General features: G+C 47.3%; 1 protein-coding gene and 1 long non-coding RNA gene across 3 annotated transcripts in view; one reads left to right on the top strand and one right to left on the bottom strand.

Annotated features, from left to right (window-relative positions):
• Window positions 1–2,214: 2,214 nt before the first annotated feature.
• LOC135813704 (uncharacterized) lies at window positions 2,215–5,508 on the top strand. The gene is made up of 3 exons (XR_010553101.1): window positions 2,215–2,312; window positions 3,124–3,244; window positions 4,550–5,508. It is a non-coding gene; the product is annotated as an uncharacterized LOC135813704 (long non-coding RNA).
• Window positions 5,509–6,968: 1,460 nt separating this feature from the next.
• Window positions 6,969–23,882, bottom strand: part of LOC135813779 (uncharacterized) — a 50,419-nt gene continuing 33,505 nt past the window's right edge. For both annotated transcript variants that reach the window (XM_065326795.1, XM_065326788.1), the window contains exons 2-6: window positions 23,658–23,812; window positions 21,386–21,560; window positions 10,430–12,972; window positions 9,695–10,107; window positions 6,969–8,343 (exon numbers count right to left, since the gene is read on the bottom strand). In XM_065326795.1, the coding sequence (XP_065182867.1) occupies window positions 8,334–8,343; window positions 9,695–10,107; window positions 10,430–12,972; window positions 21,386–21,560; window positions 23,658–23,812 (3,296 nt within the window). In that variant the 3' untranslated portion in view covers window positions 6,969–8,333. The remainder of the gene's footprint in view (window positions 8,344–9,694; window positions 10,108–10,429; window positions 12,973–21,385; window positions 21,561–23,657; window positions 23,813–23,882) is intronic.

Raw genomic sequence — 23,882 nt, forward strand, 5'->3', positions numbered from 1 at the left:
TTGGGGGCAGGGGTAACTGCAGTTGGATCCCCGGACAGATACCCTGATGCCGTCAATCCTTTTTCTGCACCTTGTCCTCGCCCACTTACTGAGGTGTGGTGAGCCCATAAGTGGGATCATTTCAAGTCCACCCTAGTTTGGGGATTTCAGGGGGTGTCGGCCGTTGGGCGGTTCAATGGCCAATTGAGTCATCTTTCGAAGATTCCTTTTGAGTCTCTCTCCCCTCTCCCGGGGAGAACCACGTGACCAGTTTTGGCAGTGAGCAAGCAAGCAAGTACAAGTGTGCATGCGTGTGTGTGTGCGGGCAGGTGTGTGTGTGTGCGTCAACTTTAACTTAGACGTTACTATGATGTTGAGCCAGCTATCGTAAAATAGAATAAATTCTTTGAAGTAGTATTATCATGATCTGTGCACAGGGGAATATACGCTACGTTACAGCGTTTTTTATGTTCATAATTTATTATTTCCAGTAAAATCACTGCATGCATTCACTCATTGTTTGCATGCATTTGACCTCTAGTATTGACCCGTTCTGAGTCCTGACAATATCCAGGCTGAACTACATGTACACATGGTATCAAGAGTATGTAAGCCCCCAGGAGTATGTAACTCCTGATACCCTTTCTATGGGGTTCGCCGATGGCGAAAACTCGCATCACGTGGTGTAGTGTCACACACGGCTGTTTTTTTTCGCGAAATTTGGACATTTAACAAGATGGCAGCCAAAAGTCTCGATTGGGCTGGATCGGCAAGGAAATTTGAATTTTCAAATTCTCAGCAGCCGATTTCGCTGTGGTTTTCGCTCGATTTAGAAAGCTACCAGGCCAGGTTTACCCGGAAAACAGGTATTCCGTGTTCCTCTTGAAACTAGCTTTCCGCTGGTACCTCACATGGCCAACTTCGTCTCAGGAACAGTTTGTTCCGCGTTGCACAAGTCAAGCCTTCTTTCTCGCTCGTTCCTTGATTCATCGTTGACATGCCTGCGTCAAGAAGCCCTTTCAGGAGTTTTCCCAGTCTAGCTTTCAGTTTTCCCAGGTAGAGGACTATCTTCTGGCTATCTTCACCAAGTTTTATCACGTCCCGTGCACAAACTTCAGGTCCCGTGCGTTCGATGCTGAGCTACCTTTTCATGCGATTTAGGGGACAGATGGCATGGCGCTGGAGTCGCTGTTGAGTCCAGGAGGCCGAGGCCTGGTGGAAACTGCCCAGTAGACATGTGGGGTATTGCTGAAAAAGGCAGCAAGCACGCAGATAGCCCCGAAATTGTGATGTAGATCCAATTGTGCGTGTGTGCGAGTGCATATCGGCAAATTTGAAAGTTGCACCCGTGATCCCGGCGAGGAGAAGCTGAAAATCAGTGCGTGCGTCAATATCCAGACTACCAGGGACAGCTTGGAGAGGTTCGAAAAGGTCAGGATGCTGGTTGACCACGGCAGGAGTTCCTTTTACCTTCCTTCTCTCTCAAATTGTCTGGATATTGAGTATCTCGCTCGAGCGCTTTCAAATATTAAATCCTGGTTTGACTTGCGAAATCGTGGAACCACACGGAGAGTGACATGAGTTTCATCCCAAAACGCGAACTCCCATCGTATTCACGAGGTTTGCACCGCGTTACGTAAATCGCACCGAACGACTCCATATTGTTAGATGTCCGTGCGCGAACAGCCGTGCACAGTGGTACGTTTCCAGCCCGTTTTTAACGAGCAGCGGAGTAATAAAAAAATCACTCTCTGACAGAAACTCACTGCACGTATGCAAATCCCCAGCATGATCATGGCAGATATTCAGATTGCGTGCATACTATCCTTCGTTTGAACGTAATACGGAACGTACCTGGGTACGTGATGTGAGTTTTCTCCGCCGGAGACCCCATACGCAGAGTTGCTCACTCTTGGGAGGTTGTACACTCTTGATGGTATTATTTACTATTGCCATAACTCCTACTTTGAAGTATGTGCTGGCTGTTGCTCACAGCCTCTTCTACAGGTAGACCCCCTCTAATTCGAATACGGTATAATTTGAATATTCTCTGTACATGTAATTCGAAGTTGCGGCCTGGTAGTTTGAGGTTCGAATTAAAGGGAGTCTACCTGTACATATTTTTGTTCGCCTTTGATTATTACCGCTAGATTCTTGCTTTTCACCACAATATATTCTGTGTTCGTTGGAGAATTCCTTTGTGACGTAGTGTGTCACGAAGCGTGAGTGCACAGATCACTTATTCTCTAGTGTCTTTGTGTTTCTTGTTTTCTCTTGTCTAGTACGGACGGAGCTGATGATGAACAGGAGAAGGGAGGACTACTTGGCGAAAGGTATGTTGCTACTCATCTGCAGCCTGTTGCATTCCTCACAGGCCTTTCCCTCATACACACTGCCTTGCGTTCTATTCGGCTGTGTAGCTGGTTATCGACTGTCCAGGATAGATTTCAACTTCTGGAAAAAGCCTCTCTCTCTATCTCTCTGTCTGTTGGTGCCTCTGTCTGTCTGTCTGTCTGTCTGTCTGTCTGTCTGTCTCTCTCTGTCTCTCTCTGTCTCTCTCTCTCTTCTCTCTCTCTCTCTCTCTCTCTCTCTCTCTCTCTCTCTCTCTCTCTCTCTCTCTCTCTCTCTCTCTCTCTCTCTCTCTCTCTGTCTCTCTCTCTTTCTCTCTCTCTTTCTCTCTCTTTCTCTCTCTCTCTCTCTTTCTCTCTCTCTCTCTCTCTGTCTCTCTCTCTCTCTCTCTCTCTCTCGCTCTCTGTCTCTCTCTCTCTGTCTCTCTCTCTCTCTCTCTCTCTCTCTCTCTCTCTCTCTCTCTCTCTCTCTCTCTCTCTCTCTCTCTCTCCTCTCTCTCTCTCTCTCTCTCTGTCTCTCTCTCTGTCTCTCTCTGTCTCTCTCTCTCTCTCTCTCTCTCTCTCTGTCTCTCTCTCTCTCTGTCTCTCTCTGTCTCTCTCTGTCTCTCTCTCTTGTTTTCTATCCCTATGTGAGTAAACATAATATGGCTGTTGATAATTTGATATCATCATTGTATGATGTCAAGTCAGTGGGAAAGTGTGAGCTCTAGTGTGGGGATTGAGCACTTTCCTCTCGTTGTATAATGCTACATTTCATTCTTAAGTTTGGATATGTTCTTTGCTTTGCTTTGCTCAGTGGCCAAGCGCTGAAACCGGGTGATCGTGGATTTGTGGGCCGTGCCCGTGTGCCAAAAGCATCCAACAAGGACTATATTGTACGTCCAAAGTGGAATGTGGACAAGGAGGCGAGTCGCAAGGTAAGCCCTTGTCAAGTTGGTTGTTACCTACAGTCCATTTATTAAAAAAAATGGGCCCTTGCTCTGGCGAGCTCCCGTATTTGGCGACTTTTCGTGATTTTATGGTACACGGCTACGGTGCCGCGAAATTTGAAAAAGGGTCCGAAAAAGGTACCTCGTCTAGGGTTCAAACCGCACAATGTACTGTTGTACACAGGGGCGTCGGAACCGGTGCGGCAGATCCGGCCAAAGCCGCACCAATAATTTCATCTTTTGACTTTTGGTTGATAAATATGGTGGTAAAGACACACCTGGCAATATGGCGGTAAACACACGGCCGCCCACACACGCTCTCTTGGCTGCAAAGTTCTGGCACAGAGCTCTCCTTCTCACCACCACCACCATCAGTTCGCGCCTGGCGCCTAGTCGATGCATGGTTGGCGGTATCCGACATAGCAGGCTGGTACATCAAGTAGCGCATGGCACATAGAACATGACACAGCAACGACAGCTCGATTGCGACGTACGTTTCGTCCCCGCTGGACTCATCAGGTAATCTTCTTCTTGGATGTCTTCATACGGAGCTTGACTCGGGAGAATGAAGTGGAAGTCCTGTTCTTGCTATGGCTTGCTTTTTTTTCTTTTTCTTTTTTTTGGAGAAATAGACTTCAGAAACATAAGAATTTGAAGAGGATTCCGTAATTCTAAAAAATCCATTGTGATCGAAAGCGGGAAGTCCATCTTCTTATGAATGGACTGTGCACGCCAACTCTCTGCAAGCTGATAGCATCATAATGGACGGTTTTGTTCAATATTTTCCATCACTGGCCAGCACAGTTCTATGGCAGGCCGCTTCACGGGGAGTTGAGCCAAGCCCAACTTCTTCCTAGATAAGCGACGAGCGACACACATCACTTTCTGAATTGGTAGGTGCTCGTGACTCGAGAGCTCCAGGCCACATGCAGTTTGGGACTGTGCGTGGACTGCAGGGATATTGCTGCAATGATCCGTGCATTGTCCATCGGTTTTCGTGACCGACCCTTCACACGATGCGAAGCAGAATATCAATCGGCACCCATAGCGGCCGTCATGATTTCCCTTCGGGAACGGACACGATAATTTACTTTTTACTTTTTTTTACCCATAGCATCACAGAAGCGGTATTGTGCATAGCATTTTAGAAGTTAGTGTTTACCAGTTCTCATCATTTTCTGACTTTTCACTTCTAAACACTTTTTAGTACTTGATCAACGCACCTGTGTGTGGGTGTGGGTGTGTGTGCGTGCGTGCGTGTGTATGGGTGTTTGTGTGTGTCTGTCTGTCTAGGGCAAGAAAGAGCCTGATCGGTTTGAGAAGCAGCAGTTGAAGCATAAACAAGGCAAGCAATTGAACAAGACCAGACGTGCTGCCGCCGTCAGTCTCGTTGGCACAAAGATGTCACTGTAATCAAAACAATACTCAGAGCAGCCCATCCGCATCTTCTGTACAGCAAAGTAGCAGATAGATTGCCATCAAGAACACTGGTCACGGTATGTTGTACAAGGGTCCTTGCAAGTGGATATATTATAAATAGGTGTGTTGTATTAGTACTTCCTTGCTTGCTTCTTGTTTATCTCTATTTAAGTATAGTCTGATGTTGTTAGGTTTTCACCCGTTATGCTCCCAGTTTATGTTGGTTTTTCGCGTCCTGTACTTGATCATTGCATATCTGTATGTAGGTGTGCTGTGTGTGTGTGTGTGTGTGTGTGCGTGTGTGCGTGTGTGTGTGCGTGCGTGTGAACGTGTTTATGTGTTTATACATACTGTACGTGCAAGCGCGGATGTCACACTGATTATAGTGTGGCAGTCTCGTGTCTGTATGCTCTACATGAGTAAATACCGTGACCTGCCACTACGCTGTTTTTTATTGTTTTCATCACCTTTCCCATTCTCGCAGCAGAGCGAGCTGAATGCAGGCTTTCACTCATCCATCCATCCTAAACTTACATCATTTTCTCCTATTTTTCAAGTATCCTGTGAATCAGTATGTTTGTGAGCAGCAGATGAAACTACCGTGTTGAACAGCGTTCACACACAAACTCTTACAACAAGTCAGTAAGCACAGTGTTGTTGTGCTTGATGCTTGATACAGTTGTTATGCATTGCAGCTGAATGGTCTTTGTTGTCAGCTTGTCCTATCCTTGCTGTGAATGGTCTTGGTTCTCAGCTTGTCCTAGCCTTGCTGTTTGTTTTTTTGTTTTGTTTTTGTTTTACAAAAAAACCACACCATTGGACGGCACAAAGCAGCAAGGCAGCGATGAGACATATGGAATGGCAGGAGTGGGGGAGAGGCAGGGGCAGCTTGACCGACCATAGGGTCTCGACTTCATTGCAACCCAAGAGCTCCACAAAAACAAAAAAATACAGAAAATACGCAGGGGGGGGGGTAGATAACTGGGGATTACGGGGAAAAGTATGCACGATAAAAAGTTATCAGAGTCAACAAAGTGAATGGAGGAGGGAACGGAGTTAGAGCTTTTTTTCGCTGTGAATGGTCTTTGTTCTCAGTTTATCCTAGTCTTGCTGTGAATGGTCTTGGTTCTCAGCTTGTCCTAGTCGAGTCTTGCTGCTCTAGTTTTTCTTGTACCATTGCGCAGCCACAGTTGCCATGGTTACCTGCTGTGCACCGACGCGACCTGAACCGACCCGTGTTTACCTGACCTCAGTGACCTGTGCCAAGGGTTTATTCGGCCAGGTGAAGTGGATGTACAATGCTAGCTACTGCTCGATGAAATAATAATTCGGTTGCGTGATTCAAGTCAATGCCCTGCACCTGTGCGCAGCACAGTGTTCACACAGGTCTGGTCTGGCGCTGCATAGCACCCTGTACTGGCATGTACAGTACTACTACTAGGACATGTACTGCTCACTGAAGTACAGGGAGTCACTTTTAAAAGTCTTTGCGCCGTTCACCAGTGCACATCCCAGTGTTCGCAGGTCTAGGGCTGCACAATGCCTGGGAGGCTGGGACGTACGTGACTTGCATGATTGGATTTCTTTGAGCAGCTAAGCACTGTACTTGATTCACGTGATTGAATTCCATACATGTATATTATAATTAGGGCTCAAACGGTTAGTCCGATTAACCGGTTGCAGACCGGTTACGAAGAATTAACGGTTAACCTATAAAGATAACGGTTAATACGCAGTAACTTTTCAGTCAATTTTTCAAGTATCAGGTCGTTGCAAAGTATGCAGGCTGTCGCACGCGTACGCAATTTCTGGGCTGTCAACTCGGTCATATCTGGTCTCTTCGTGTGAGAGTATGTATGAATGAGCATGCAAGAGAATATACATGTGTGCGTTGTACTGAATAGGGTACATTTTTTGAAGAAGTATAGTCAAATATACGGTTAAAAAAGAGTCCGCAGGATTGCCGTGGCTTATAGGTTATAACCGTTAAGCCGACCGTTAGCTTAGCAGTTAACCGTTGGGGGTAAAACCGTGACCGTTTGAGCCCTAATTATAATGTTGGCCTATTGTCGGTAGGGTGACCAGACAGACTGTCTGCTAATGACTCGGATGGTGACAGAAAGTATCAGACTGGGTAGGTTTGCATGCAATAGGCTGGCTACAGCCGACTGCCCTTTCAAAATTATTTTATATGTTACAAACAGGGAGTCCAAAATTACCGGTATTTTACGACTCCCTGGTTAAAAGCCAAAATGAATGAGCACACATCAACACTGTATGAGTGAATCGGGAATATTTTGTATGCCTAGGAGGCGCAAAACTTGAATCATTTTAAATAGGAGAGTCTTCGGGTAGTAGGGTACGGGTGTTACACGTAATAAGAGCGGGTAGTAGGGTAGCAGTTTGCTCCTGAATATTTTGCATGTGAGTAAGTTTTAGGTGGAATGTACGGAATTTTTTGCATACAACATTTTTGGCAAATGGAACCTTTTCACTCACCGATGCATAGAGCTCAATTCTGAGCAATATGCGAGCTGTTTATACTGTAGTGTCGCGGCGTATAAAAGCATGACTCGAACAGAAGCCGATTTTACGAAGCGTTCCATGACACAGAAGCATGATTTGAATAAAAGCATGCATGTATCATGTACTTGCACACTACACACAGGTGCGTGACAATGTGCACTGCACAGTGTAAACTGAAGATGTTGACGTAGAAGCATGTTTCGAATGTAAGCATAACTTGAATAGAAGCATGGCTTGAACCCCGGCTTATACGGCCGTACGCACCTGCTATTATACGCGACATTACAGTATTCATTATATTCCTGATTTCCAGTATGGGTAACAAATAGCCAACGAAAGTCAAAATGGTTGGCTGGGGCTCCGATACGAGTGTGACAGCGTTACAAATATTGCCGTGAGCTGGGGACAACAGCATCTGCGCAAGAGCCAGAGAACGAGGGACACTGCAAGCCAGAGAAAAATATAATTTTACGCATGTGCAAAATGTAGATGCACGCATGCTGCTAGAGTGTAGGCACATGCCTTGGATTCAGCTTGGGGAGCTGCACAGTGTTAGCAAGCATTGATCATATCAATATCTGGTAGTTATGCATGAACACATGTGTAGGCAGGTACTGGTACATACATACATGACTGTGTGAAAAGTCAAGTCTCAACTTTCTTCAATATGAACAAATAACGGTGATGATCACAAAAGTGGAATGGATGGGTGGATGGGTGAGTGTGTGGGTTGAGAAAGAAATCCACTGCCAGTGCAGACGCAACAAGAACGGATACCAAGGACAGTGGACTTCGAATACTTGCAGTGAGTGCGTAGGAGACTTTGTTTGGCAATGAAGCATACACCGTATGATCTAACCTTCAGTAAAACTGATACTGTAGTAGACTGGACTAGACAGTACATGTAGTTCAGTTGATCATTATACATACTAACACAACACTGTGTGTGTCATAGACAATCTGTATACATCATGTCTATACAAGTGATGTCACAGTGTTGTGATCAATGACAGGTAGTGTGCTGTTGGAGTATCTCTTACTGCAGTAGCTGCTGGAAATGATTCCTGTCCAGTGCTGGTCACTTTCACCAATCTCAACTGCTAAACACTATCCAGTAGAGACCTTCAGAAGCTCAGCTAGCCCTGTAGAGTGTACAACGGGGGAATCGCATGTACACACACAAACACACACACACACATGCATGTGCACACATACGCAGAACACACGTACATGTCGACACATACACACAAACACACATGCATGCATGCAGATGCGCACACAGCGGAAGGAGTCCTACAAAAGCGACTCCATTGGTTATTGCCCCACCCAACAGCCACCACACCTTGCAATACCCCAACTCTGGCTGGACTGGATAATTATGATCTCACTCACAACACCGCAGTAAGCGGGCCGGTGAGACCAAGTTGAAGAAAGAGGTTGGCATGAGAGGATCCGCGCCCAGAGTTCCACTTGCATGTACCCCTGCCCCAGTGAAGTTAATGCTTGATACTAGTGTGGGCTGCACATTGCAAACTCAGATAATAGAGAGTATATGGTGCTGGAGCAGGAACGTTCTTCTGTGAGTGCACCCACCAACCAAACTCAATGGTACAAGCACAAAATCACCCACTCTTGAAGATGCACATTATATGTACACGCACACACACACACACACACACACACACACACACACACACACACACACACACACACACACACACACACACACACACACACACACACACACACACACACACACACACACACACACACACACACACACACACACACACACACACACACGTGTACGCACGCACACACACACAGAAACTTGCACACAGACACCATGCACACACACACACACACACACACACACACACACACACACACACACACACACACACACACACACACACACACACACACACACACGTGTACACACACACACGCATGTGCACACGCAGGCAACTGTCCAATGGAGCTATTGCCACAGGGTCACATGGAACCATGGTCCCATAATTGGCAATGCAGACATAGGCGATTCGAACAAACCATGTCGTGACGCAGCCAAAACGGAAGATCTGGTGCAAGTACCACCATGTAAGCCTGCCCCTTCCACAGACACAGCTGTGGTTCTCTTGTACCACTTTTAAAGTACATAAACTGATATGCAGTACACAGCACACAGTACACGGCACACAGTACACGGCACACAGCACACAGTACACAGCACACAGTACACGGCACACAGTACACGGCACACAGCACACAGCACACAGCACACAGCACACGGCACACAGCACACAGCACACGGCACACAGCACACAGCACACAGCACACAGCACACAGCACACAGTACACGGCACACAGCACACAGCACACAGCACACAGCACACAGCACACGGCACACAGCACACAGCACACAGCACACAGCACACAGCACGCGCAGTAAACACTCACTCACGTGAGCCGAAGACAGCACTCTTAACTTACTGCAGTCTGCGACGTCTGAGTGCTGCCAGCATAGCACAGTGTTGGTTGTGTTCACTTTGGTGTTCATCAGTTTGACGATGTTTGCCACACAGGTAAGCCATGCCACAACGAGGACATGCTGTGATGTTGTCCAGGTCATAGCAGACAAAACATGCTGCTACACGTGGACACCATTCCCGCAGTGCAATGTGGTGATCAGTGCTGACTTGACCTCTCTTGGATTGATGATGCAGGGCAGCAATGAGAGAGATGTATAGTAGAGGACTGTCCCCAGTTGTTGGTGGTAAGTACACAATTCCAGACACTGAGAGACCAGTTGCACAATTGCTCGGCAGGTAAGCACTGAGATCATTAACCAATGACTTCAATGCTGGGAAGAGTTTGGAAATATCGACAGTTGCAAAGACTGTATTCTACAGCAAAACACACAACAAAGGACAGTGTAGAGAGAACGTAACTGAAGCCCATACAATCGAAATAGACTACACATCGCACAATAAATACAAATCAGGCTGATATAGCAGAAAGCAACGCGTTCCATTTCCATAGTTACCATGTCTTAGAAGTTTTCACCTTCTCCTGTGTGTTCAGCAAGTAATGAGGTTCAGTGAGACAGACACTATACCGTAGATCATTACTGAGTACACTGGTTTGCAGTACACTGGGTTCTTTCAGAATGGAGTGTGGAGTGTGCATGAAAACTAGGGTAAGGATAACGCTGCACTACCAGCTTACCTCAAACGTCTGCAGTACTCTAGCCATCAGTATACAAGACTGCATCACTTCCACATCAGGTATCTTGTTCTGGCTACAGTTGTTAATCAGTGCTGTTGTGTGATCTGCTGGATTTGAGCCATTACACCATCTCCTGACATAGTCCATCACAATGTTGTAGGGACGCTGTGCTGGTAGAGTGAGACCCGTTGGAGTTGTGTGTGCCCTTCCATTAACTACCAAGGAACTGTACTGGATGTTGTACATATAATCCAAGTACATGTCCAGTAGTGTGGACACTGTGTCATCATCCATGCAGTACAGGTAGTGTTGTATCCGAAGAGCAGACACAGTGGTATAGTCGTCATTGACATTGAGCGAGCGCCTGACAGCAGTTGGTACATGTTTCCACTCGCACCGTGGTATACCCAGTGTTGTAATCAATGATGGTGAAATAATCCACTCACTGCTACAGGAACCTGACATGACCTTGCCCAGGATCACAACAATGCATTGTAGCAGAAAGTTGTACATTCCAGCACATGAAAGGACTGCACCATCCTGTGATAGGAAGTATGATGAGATTACTCTCTCAGCAAGGTCTTCTACCACCTGTACATTGGGTATATCCTTGTTTAGCAGAGTGGAACAATACAGTTGAATGAGTTTCAGGGCACATTCAGTGACACCTGTTGCAAGACCAATTCCCAGTGTTGTTGTAACACGCTGGTACACCACCTGAAGACGGGATAGTGTTTCCTGGCTGAGCTCAGCTTGTCCTTCCACGCTGCCCATGGTCCGAGATATGTGTGTTCTGCATGACTCCAATGAAAGTTGGATCAAAATCAGCTGCAGCTGTGATTGCTCTCCTGTCGGTTCCTTGTTGCATTTCTGAAGAAGTGTTTGGGCTTTGAGCTCCAAATCGTCAAAATTGGTGTCAGAACCCGCTGCTTTGCCTGCACTGGTAAACCTACACAAGACCGAGGCACAAAGACCGTCAACTTGAACGGAGAGCGGTGCATTGTCCAATCTTTGAAACCTTTCAGCAAACGCTGCAGCAACTGTTGATTTCCCAAACAAAGCTGCAAACAAACCAATACACGTTGCTAATCTAGAGAAAGGAAGAAGTTCATCATCAGAGAGCAGATCAACAACCGACAACGCATTCTTGATGTTCACGGCTTCCTGAAGCAGTTGATGACTCCAATACATTGCTTTCTCTGCACCACAACCTCTACGATGATCAACATCATTCACAAAGCCAAGGAAATGCTTGCACATTCGCTGTTGGTACATGCGTTGCTTGTCTTCAGGGCATTTGTAACGGCCAAACTCGGCGACGAATGGTTGCAAAGAGTAGCGTTTCAAATACGCATTGTAATCCAGGAAACAAATCTTGATCAAAGGATCAAAACGTACAAGATGAACCACATTGGCATCAGTTGCAGGCAAACCCACCATCACACAAGCGCAATCAGATGTGAACGATGAACGCAGCTGAGAGAGAGCATGGAATGATTCCTTGTCATCCTGCTGTAATGTGTTGTATGCTAATTCCAACAGCTTCAGGATTCGATGATTCGGTTTCAGACCCGAGTGACGATCGTCGTTGAACACATCTAGACCAAGTTCCTGAAATAGCGATAACAACATGGTTGGAGTTTTTCGGCCACCTTGTAGAAGACCAGCTGTAATGCGTACAGCAAGTGGAACATTTCCACAATGATCCACTAACCTCCGTGCATCTTCAATGCTCACACTACCTTCAACACATAGACCACGGAGAAGACCAACAGCACAAACCTTTGTCAGACCAACAAGACGGTGTTGTTGTAGTTTAAACTGGGCAGCGTGTAGGTCAAAGTAAACACGACTTGTCAGTAGGATATGAACGTTGTGTTGTAGTCCTAGTAGTCGTTGGATGACATCTTGTAGTTGGAAATCTTTATCAGCACCAGCCTGGATAGCATCCTCGGCATTGTCTAGGATACATAACATGTGATGTTTGCCACCATCATCATCCATGGCATCAGTTGATTTCGTTGCTTTGCCAGTAGTTCCAGATAAAGCCGGGTTTGTTTCGAGTCGGTTTTGAATCATTGCCTGGACAGCGTCAACACCAGCTACACCGCGTAAGTCAAAGAACTCCACACGACAACCAGCATTGCGACATACATGTCCAACGGCAATGGCTACGGACGTCTTACCAAAACCAGGTGGTGCCACAAGACTCTTCACTCGTGTAGATGATGACTTGGACTTTGTTGTGAGAATGTTGTGACTGATCTTTGTAACAATGTCATCCCTGCCAGTGAAGTGTTCGTCCAGGTCTGGTAGAGATGAGTTGCTTGAATGTGATGATGTTTTTGAAACCTGAGCTGTAGTTGGTCTAGTACTCCTTGATGTACCCATACTAGTTGCACTGGTTGTTGCTAAAGCTGATGTTGCTTGTTTGTGTGTTGCTGTATGTCTGCTGGAGGACAGCTGTTGATCAGTCTCACTACCTCCCTCTGTGTAGACTGATTGTTGCGTTTTCTGTTGTCCAGGTATCATCATGGTAGCATCTATAAAGACAAAAAGTACAGAACAGAACTAAAGTGAGTGTAGAGTCTGTACGAGTATAAATCTATTGCAAATGGTGACACTCTCTTTCAAAGAGGATGTACAGCCTAAAATCGAAATTTGCAACTTGTAGTGTTCTGGCGAACAAACTTATAATAATGTAAGTAATAGTGGTATTAACCCGACTGCTGCATGGACAATAAGTGCTGCGAATAGTGATCATGCACCTTGGCCTGAGTAGCTCGCTTGGCTAATTGAAAGTCAGCCCATCTGTGCCACGTTATATTGCTAGTACATGTACCACCCCAGTCACAGAGCACAAGTTGGTTGAGTTTGGCTGTCAGGAGGCCACGGCTGTCCCATGCATGCGACGCGCGATTATTCAATATGGCCGCCAAATTTTAATCTTTTTCATTTTTTTACGCGACCTGGCCTAGTCGTATGTTTGCAATTTCGCTCGACTTCCATCTCAAACGGGCAAGGTCAACCGAAACCACGGGTGTTTGCCAGGTCATTCGATAGAGTTTAGACCTTGGACTGGCCTTGCCTTCGATTGTGCCGCCGCTCGAGCGATCTTCTTGGGTTACCCACGCGCTACGCATGGTTTCTTTCTCGACGTGGGTGCAATTATTCTTGGAACGTCGCTCGATTTCAAGGGCTTGCCAACCTCGTCAGCGAATTTTCTCCGCCTCGCAGGCAATTTTTTAGTATACCTCGATGTCCTAGCCTTTTGATTTCGTGCATTCCTCAGCTTGACGTGCATCACTGTAGCTTTTCGTGGCCATTTTAGAGACGTTATTTTGTTCAGAAATGGAGGCTCATGTTAGCATCCTGTCGTCGTGTTGTCGTATTGGAGGGGAGAAATTCGCCTCAAGGAGTGGACGGTCGAAGTATCGTGTGGCAGATCATACTGAATCCATTTTGGCAGTGTTTCATCTCAATGTGGATGAAACCGAATACACCCTGAACATTTTTGCCACACTTGCAAATTGGCCATGGAATGCACTGCTACTGCTAGGGGCCCAAAATTCTCTGGAGCTCCAGAGGTGGATGTACACTGCTCAAAGACTGGGAGCCACACAGTGGGACAAACTGTTTGAAATGCAAGCCTTCCAAGACTGGCAGGAAGTCCAAATGCAAAACACAAACGCAAGACAAACTTGCGGCATGGGAGAAAACGCGGGCGATCGTCCGCAAGCACGAGCACATGCACGCCGTCACCACTGACAGCAGCATCACCAACAAAACCTCGCCCCACCACACCAGTACCTGATCACTGGATAGTTTAGTCCGTTTGGTTTACAAATTCAAAAAAGGCAGACAAAATAAAACTAAAAACACGAGAGTCGCATCGACCAAATCTGATGAGCAGCGGCACGTCACACCTGCATACCAAGCTTAGTAATAGTAGTAGTATTTCTCTAGGGCTTAGTGGGTAAATCTCTGCATCCAGAACAGTTCAGATAGGAATGTAATAACACACACACACAATGTCCACTATGTCACAATGTGGAAGGGAGAGAAGTGTTTGCAGCTGGCTGGTAGACGTTCAGCCGTGCATGCATTGGCAAATGGCTAGAGCAGACGGCCCGCTGCCCTTAAAGGGGAAGTATACCCTAAAATCAAATTTTCACCAGTTGTAGTCTTTGGGGTGCTGAGTCGAATGGTCTTGGTCCGAGGAAGCTGCGACGCTCCCTTCCTACTTGAATCCCAATCGAACTCGCGCACTTCCACCGAAACTGGGTGACTGCGCCCTACTAGATGGGGATTTGTATGCAAAATGTCACTAAAAGCGCCATTTCGTTCTTATAAAAGCACGGATGACCGCGATTGGCCCATATGTTGTAGTCTTTTGGACGCTGAGTCGACTGGTTTTGGTCCGAAAAGGCTGCGATGCAGCGTTCCTCCTTTATTCCCAATCGAACATGGTTGAACAAGCGGTCACGTGCTCCTGGGTGCCCAAATCACCTGGTCACCGCGCCAGCAGGCGACAACTTTCACACCAAGGTTCAACTCGAGTTCAACTCGAGTGACAGGACTGCACCCAAAAAAGGTCAAACAGGCTAGTAAGTTGTACCCTGCAGGCACGGTGACCAGGTGACTGGTGTACGCAGGAGCACGTGACCGCTTGTTCAACCATGTTCGATTGGGAATAAAGGAGGAACGCTGCATCGCAGCCTTTTCGGACCAAAACCAATCGACTCAGCGTCCAAAAGAGTACAACATATGGGCCAATCGCGGTCATCCGTGCTTTTATAAGAACGAAATGGCGCTTTTAGTGACATTTTGCATACAAATCCCCATCTAGTAGGGCGCAGTCACCCAGTTTCGGTGGAAGTGCGCGAGTTCGATTGGGATTCAAGTAGGAAGGGAGCGTCGCAGCTTCCTCGGACCAAGACCATTCGACTCAGCACCCAGAAGACTACAACTGGTGAAAATTTGATTTTAGGGTATACTTCCCCTTTAATGTAAGGCACACACGCAAGCGTCAGAGCTACAGCAGCCAAACAGCATAGTTAATGGATTCATGAAAGACTGCACCATACACTGCGCCAGCTCTGGTAGGGTGCCCTATTCGAGCATCGTCACTGGTCGGTGACGCTTTACAGGCCTCACCATCAAAGATGCGAGGTGATGCTGCTTATCGACTCGCTGGCATGACAGTCACAAGCATAACTAACGAAGGATGGCTGGAAGTCAAAACCAGCTGTCGATGTAGATTCCAGGTATACCAAAGAATTACTGACGCCAGCACTTTATCCGATGCCCCATCAGCGTCAACTGTACGCCGATGGTCACAGGACCGTGACAGCCTTTCGATCGGTCTATGGTCGGGAGACGGGGCTGCAAGCCCAAAGCAGCGGGTATATAGTGTTCGTCACCAGCTGAGCAAGAGAGCTTGCTGAGATATTTAGGTGTGCACTGTTCAGCAACCAGTCCCAATATAGGTTTGTCCATGAAGGCTGGTGATCCTCAGCTATCATACAACAAATTCCTACTCGCCGCGCATATGGCTTGTGAAACAGCAGCAGAAACTGCACTGCCTTGACAAACGCACCAGTTACCATGATGGAGCAGATATGCCCAGCCCTGGAAGCCAACACCAAATCTCCAATCGCTAGTACAAGTAGCTCTTCACTAAATCATGCCTAGTGCTTGCAGTGATATTTTCAGCAAGAGCGCTGCAATTACTGCTGAGGAGATATATTGCGTCCTTGAAGTTGAAGGCGCTCATCAAAGATTTCTTGCCATCAATTCTTGGCCTTATGCAGGTACGAGGTGGTCTCCCGTGGCATTGGCCATATTACCCCGAGCTGCACTTGCTCAAGGAGCACGTTGTTTCGCTCACGATGGAAGTCCTTCGTGTTGGAGTAGGCTTGCTGAGAGAACAGAGCGCTGAATCCATCCACGTCCACAACTACGAATAATTTACAAAAACATTCCTACTGCAGATCAGCGCTTGAAAACGGCGATCCAAATCAGCGATGTTGGGCTTCTCCATTCAAAAGAGAGCCTTCCTAACGAAGCTCATGTGACACTACATAGTCTCTCAAGCACTCTACTTCAGGTCTTCTTCTCTCCACTCCATTATCATTTTTCGATCTTCACTCGGTCGACGTGATGGTAGTAGCTATGTAAATAATTATGATGGATTCCTCCCGATCCTCGTCGCGGCCAAAATTTGCTCGGTGTTTGTCTAATTTCTCAAACTGACAGGGTTTACAAGAGAAATGTACCTAATTTTGTGTGATTGATGCAAATATATCGGAATATGTCCGACTTCATAAATCCGTGCGGTAAACCGCATGAAAGGACGCCATGTCATTAGTTGGTGCACATGAAGTCACCGTGAGGCCAGCGCAAGGTATCCGGGGGGCAGGTCTGATTCCAGCGAGGGGCAATGTGGTACCCCGCAGCACAAGGGTAGCGTGATACCCTACGCCAACGTGCACGCTGCATGAGTAGTGTGATACTCGCCTAGCGCTTTTGCTGTTGCCTAGCAACGCGTTTCTGTCTTTCCTGGGCCCCAAATGCATGCTGGGTGGCCCTGCGCATGACTGCACATTGTCATAGCAACCTTGAAAACCTCAAGCCGGTTACCAACAAGCTAGGAATCAGACCAAGCCGCCAAATGCCCCCGCCGGCCACCGGCGCTTCATTGCAATTGAATTTTGTCAAGAATAGTGAGCAAGGACAGATCAAATTATGCAAATACATGTACATGTAGCTTGGAGTACCATCATGCTGAGTGGCACTCATTGTGAGACATAGGATAGTGTAGAGCGGTAATAAATTCAGGGGGTGTGGGTGGGAGGGAGAAATTGCAAAACAGTTGGATGCGCGCAGCAGCACAGCTAGCAAGAGAAATAAGCCGTGGGTGGGTTTGTTCCTATTTTTGATGTCTGTGGCCATCCGTTGGCCCAACGGAATTCGTGTGTACGGCTTTTGTTTGTGCTGGCAGCTCGCGCCCGGCGTTTGTTTGTGCTGCCAGCTCGGGCCCGGTGCGCGAGCGAAACCGAACTTTGAAAAGGCTTTCGCTGTTTAGTACTATTGACTGGTTTTCATACAATGCCTATTGATGTCTGGAGACATGCTGTCTAGCCTTCCCCTGGTACCCATTACGCAGGGCTTTGTTGATTCTTGAAGTTCGTACCGTGAACTGCCAAAGGGAAATGTTTGAATGGTGCTGGGGCGGGTGCGACATTACGGTGTCCCTGCAGCCGGCCTAACCGTGTTTGTCGCCACAACCGATTTTATGGTCACTATGTGCAATGGTGTTAGTACAAGGAAGCTCAGATGCTCCCTTCTTTCCACATTCCCAATTGAGCTCGCGTACTTCAAATATGGATGGATGTGCTATATTTATAAGTACCAGTATCAGTCCTGGAGCCTGCTCTTGAGGGGTGGTCTGACCACAGGTCTCTTGAGGGGTGGTCTGACCCCAGGTCTCTTGAGGAGTGGTCTGACCCCAGGTCTCTTGAGGGGTGGTCTGACCCCAGGTCTCTTGAGGGGTGGTCTGACCCCAGGTCTCTTGAGGGGTGGTCTGACCCCAGTTCTCTTGAGGGGTGGTCTGACCCCAGGTCTCTTGAGAGGTGGTCTGACCCCAGGTCTCTTGAGGGGTGGTCTGACCCCAGGTCTCTTGAGGGGTGGTCTGACCCCAGGTCTCTTGAGGGGTGGTCTGACCCCAGTTCTCTTGAGGGGTGGTCTGACCCCAGGTCTCTTGAGAGGTGGTCTGACCCCAGTTCTCTTGAGGGGTGGTCTGACCCCAGTTCTCTTGAGGGGTGGTCTGACCCCAGGTCTCTTGAGGGGAGGTCTGACCCCAGGTCTCTTGAGGGGTGGTCTGACCCCAGGTCTCTTGAGGGGTGGTCTGATCCCAGGTCTTTTGAGGGGTGGTCTGACCTCAGGTCGGCTAAACGGCCGATCATTTCCCCGTGCATGCCCAGTTTTCAATGTCCTGGGAGCATGTCTCTATAATGCTTTCCAATACACGTACATCATATATATCTGTTTCAGCAACACACTCAGCCTCTAGCAACAGATATGCAGCTAGCACAGTAGTCATCACTGGACAAGAACAACATCTTAGGAGGGATGGGAGTATAACGAGGAGTGCATGAGTATAGCCTAGCATTAGAACTCCCAGATAATCAATTGCACACCGAGTATTCTATGAGAGTTGGAATTGGTGAAAACTGGTCTGGCTATGGCCGCACCAGCCATACCAGTGGTGCCGGTCCTGAGTAGATAGGAATTTTCACGGAACATTTCACAGCGGCCCCTCATTCGTATATGAACATGGACGAAGAACCTGTCGTTTTCCGAATGCCTAGTCGAACGATCTTAACGTTAGTCTGAGGAGACTGCAAAACACCGCTCAACCATTACGTCCAAGCAAACACAATCCCGTAGTGTACATCAGTCGCCGTAACAGTGCAGTGTAGTGCAGTGCAGTGTAGTGTAGTGTAGTGCAGTGCAGTGCAGTGCAGTGTAGTGCAGTGCAGTGCAGTGCAGTGAAGTGTAGTGTAGTGTAGTGTGGTGTGGTGTGGTGTGGTGTGGTGTGGTGTAGTGTAGTGTAGTGCAGTGCAGTGCAGTGGAGTGTAGTGTAGTGTAGTGTAGTGCAGTGCAGTGTAGTGTAGTGCAGTGGAGTGCAGTGCAGTGCAGTGTAGTGTAGTGCAGTGCAGTGCAGTGGAGTGCAGTGCAGTGCAGTGCAGTGCAGTGCAGTGCAGTGTAGTGCAGTGCAGTGCAGTGCAGTGCAGTGTAGTGCAGTGGGGTGTGGTGTGGTGTGGTGTAGTGTAGTGTAGTGTAGTGCAGTGCAGTGCAGTGCAGTGTAGTGTAGTGTAGTGTAGTGTAGTGCAGTGTAGTGTAGTGTAGTGTAGTGTAGTGTAGTGTAGTGTAGTGTAGTGTAGTGTAGTGCAGTGCAGTGTAGTGTAGTGTAGTGTAGTGCAGTGTAGTGTAGTGTAGTGTAGTGTGGTGTGGTGTAATGTAGTGTAGTGTAGTGCAGTGCAGTGCAGTGCAGTGCAGTGTAGTGTAGTGCAGTGTAGTGTAGTGCATTGCAGTGCAGTGTAGTGTAGTGTAGTGTAGTGTAGTGTAGTGCAGTGTAGTGTAGTGCAGTGCAGTGTAGTGTAGTGTAGTGTAGTGTAGTGTAGTGTAGTGTAGTGTAGTGTAGTGTAGTGTAGTGTAGTGTAGTGCAGTGTAGTGTAGTGTAGTGTAGTGTAGTGCATTTTGCACGCATGTACCTGTGTACACGTGAACCTGTGAATATTCGAGAGCGGTGATCGAGAGCGGTGATCAAGAGCGGTGATCGAGAGCGGTGATCGAGAGCGGTGATCGAGAGCGGTGATCGAGAGCGGTGATCGAGAGCGGTGATCGAGAGCGGTGATCGAGAGCGGTGATCGAGAGCGGTGATCGAGAGCGGTGATCGAGAGCGGTGATCGAGAGCGGTGATCGAGAGCGGTGATCGAGAGCGGTGATCGAGAGCGGTGATTGAGAGTGGTGATCTGGTGGCACAGCATCCCACATATATGTACCTTTGCCATGACCTGCCTCAGACTGGAGTAGCAGGCGTCTGCCTCCGATGGGTGGTCGAGCGTTGAAGGCTCGGAGCATAGCAACAAACCACCACTATCAGGCTGCTATCAGAATGCGGGCCTGCTCTCATGCGGACAACCTCCAAGCGGTCGGAAATAAATTTGTACGATCTCATATTTGTCGCAAGTTGCTTGCTTACAAGAACTGCAACTCCTGGGCAATGAGGCGGGCCATCAGAGCTGTACAGAGTATTGCCATGCTCCAGAACTTCGACTCTACAGCCGCTTATGCACATCTCCGTCACACCAAGCACGTCAAGTTTGTAGTCTTCAAGGTCGAGAATAATTGATGTTTTCTTGCTATTGCTTCGCAGCAAGCGCACTTTTTCGCTAGCCTGCATACCGGTCCTCGTCGTCAAAGGACTCTTTCCTGCATCATTCATTAATTCACCCCCAAACAGTTGTCTGGTTTCAGTTAGAACTCTCGAAGGGGACACAACAACAGCTGACAGCAGTTCAGCCTGGCATACCAAATTTTAGATACAAACCGCACATAGCATGAATCCTGTTTTTGGGCCATTATCCGAAAAGTGATCAAATGGATTTAGCGGGGTTTTGCCTTCCATCTCATTATTTGCATGTATCTACTGACTGTACACAAAGGTCAAAAAGAATGGTTTCACCAATTACAGAAACATACGTTGTAACGCTGCGTTTCATGCACGTAGCTAAATGCTAATGCAATCATCAGACAACTAATGCTTTTGTCGCGGGATAGTTTCTCCGCCTCTGCACGCTCCATGCATAGTTCGCGCCTACTGCGCATGCCCATCCAGTGATGTAATTATTATCACTCGCTCTTCCCATGCATGCCCTGCATTGATAGCTCACACCTCCTCTACATGCCCATGCGTATCCCCCACAATAAGAACAAGCTATCCCGCAACAAAAGCATTAGTTGTCTGATGATTGCCTTAGCATTTACCTACGTGCATGAAACGCAGCGTTACAACGTATGTTTCTGTAATTGGTGAAACCATTCTTTTTGATCTTTGTGGTTACGCTCCGCCCCTGTGGTGTTGAGCACTGTTGAAACCTGGGTATACCCACTTATACTGACTGTACATATAGAACGGGACGAGTGTCCTGACAGTGGATTGACATTGTGGGCCATCACCAGTGGGTGACCTACCACACATGACTGCGCTCGATGGGGCAAGCACCCTTTAATAGTATGACATGTCCGAGATGATCTGTTTCTGTGAACACTCGATCATTGGGTAAAAAAAAAACATTCGAACCGTTGAGGATTCTCCCAACACCAATTTAAACTAGCCAGAGGGGTGTATTGCAATATACGTGAAGGGAAAATTTAACAACCACTTACCGGAGTTGAGGCAGAATTCCTTGATGTTCTCCGCCAATCCAGGCCCAACCGCATTCTGAACGGCTATATGCATGTCTCTGCCGCTCGGTATGTCGTATTTCTCGATCCATAGCTTTGTCATTGCGTCGAACAAACTAAATGGGCTCGTCTCCGGATGGGCTTCATTCGTGATCGCCTGTGGGTATAAGGAATTCACAACACAAACACTTTATGTTACCCAGCACATTCCAGACAAAACAGATTCAAAATAACATTGACATTAGCAAACCATACACATCATGTATATGAGTATATCATGTGTGGATGGAGCTGGAATGAGGGCTTCTCAATTCAAAAAATACCTGCTATTACCCAGAAGCGGGTGTTTTGTGACGACAACCTAGGGTTCTTACCAGGCCACTCAGCACGTAAACGTGCACCATTAAAATAATATTGGTGACAAATCTCTGTCCTGTTTCCTGCATAATTCTTCTCACAAGGCATCATCCTGGTTTATCTAATGAATGGCATGCCCAAGCATTCTGGAGTACATCGTGCAGGTGACGTCTGGAGTTTGCAACGGAAAAGTACCTCCGACTTTGTTTGGACGCAGAGGTTGCTAACCGCCCACGGTCAGTTTCTGGAAGGTACTACCAGAGGTGAAAGAAAGCGATTAATTTTTATAGATCGGGAGGACTTCAAATTCAATGGATCAGTCGGGGAAGTGAACTGCCTGATAGTGTTTGGCACAGTCCTCACTTTCTTTCACCTCTGATCTACTCATCTGAGTGCCTTGTTCCTAGTATATTGTGGGTGGTGGCGTTCCTGCGGATGCGGTAAACTCGCCTCCATCCGAGTCTCACACGAACCGTGAATTTTTCACCTCTGGTAGTATGTTCCAGAAACTGACCGTGGTTGGTGGTGGGTCTGGCATTTTTTCTCTCTTTTCAGGCAGTTCACTTCCCCGACCGATCCTCTGTTTTTGCTTTTATTTTATTTTATCGGAGTAAGTCAGACTACAGCTAGAGTGCTGGTTTGTTTCCAATGGATCAAATCCCCTTTTCCACAAACATTTAGACTTATCAATAGACAAACGCCGAGTACAGCATTGTGGTCTTCAACAATTTTTATGAATAATACTTTTTTAAAGATGTCATGGATTAAGGTGGCAGCCTGGTCCTAAATCCCTAAAAAATCGAATTTGGAAATTCACATCGAGTGCTACATCAGTTGAAAGAGCATGAACAGCTGCAAAGTCTCTGAAATTTTTGTCTCGATCTGACCAGCTGTTCAAGAGTTATGGCCGAAAATGTGCCCTTGCAAGGAAAGATTTTTTTGTTGCGCGCTGTCATTTTGTTGGCAGCACTGTATTTGAATGTGAGCAGACCGTGCGCAACTTGTCGTATCATGGAATCACGCGAAAGTGTGCAGAATTTTGCTCCAAGTCCAAAAAAGTCCAAAAAATCACGTTAAAAAACCACGTATTGGGCTGCACGGCGGCGGGCTTCGTGCAGCCGGACTTTTGCCAGCACCCTCGTGATGTTGCAGATATGTGGCTTGATTATTGTAGTTGACGTTGATTTAGTGACTTTGGCAAGCTTGAGTCGTGTCAAGAAGTCAGGTAGGATTCAGTACCAGGCAGTGGTGGAACGTGACTGGTAGTCTTTGCCGATTTTGGAGGGTATCCTGGATTCGGTTTGAAGCGCTGTGGAAATGGCTTGCTGTGGAGGTCCCAGTACTGGATGTTATATCAAAGGTACGACCTCGTAGCACGCCCTGAACCTAAAAAAATTCAAAAATTGACTTGGGTCTGTGGGAGTCTGTGACAGAACGCCCACTCCTGCCGTTGTGACAGATTCCAGGGCCACGTTGAAGGGCCCTATCCCACCACCCATGGCTGCTTCTGGACATTGTTTTAGGTTTGGATCCTGCGCACGAACAGAATTGGCTGGAAAATGTGAAAAAATGTAAATGTATTTGTTTGGCTCCTGGGTGGCTCGCCAACCGTGGCACTATGCCGGAATTTTGAGTTTTTCCGGCCTGTAAAGCCTGTCAGCAAGGCGCAAGAACTTTTAAAACATGTCCGGAGGGCCAGCATATTGGCAGGAGTGTGTGGTGCAAGTTTCACTCAAATCCATTGAGAGACACCAAAGTTACGGTCAATTGACTGCCATATGAAATTTAGGACCAGGCTGCTACCTTAAAATGATCGACTCAGAGAGTTCGTCTTTATTGATAAGTCTGAGAAATACTATTTTATTAGTACAGTGAAATAGGCAAAAAGAGAACACACCGCTTTTGGACTGTCCGGGAATTCCTTATCCAGAAGGTAGCATCCAACATCATGCACACGTTTGGAGGATTCGGCCACGATGTCCCGGATGCGTTTTAGCCTCTCCATTCGATCAATGTTGCTGATGGTGCGGAAGTTCACCCACTCTGGCAGTGCTGTAGAGACAATATAATAGCATAAGCAAACAGATACAATCATCACACTCATCCAACAACACATCCACCT

Source organism: Sycon ciliatum, chromosome 1 (genome assembly GCF_964019385.1).
Source record: "Sycon ciliatum chromosome 1, ocSycCili1.1, whole genome shotgun sequence".
Taxonomy (NCBI): domain Eukaryota; kingdom Metazoa; phylum Porifera; class Calcarea; order Leucosolenida; family Sycettidae; genus Sycon; species Sycon ciliatum.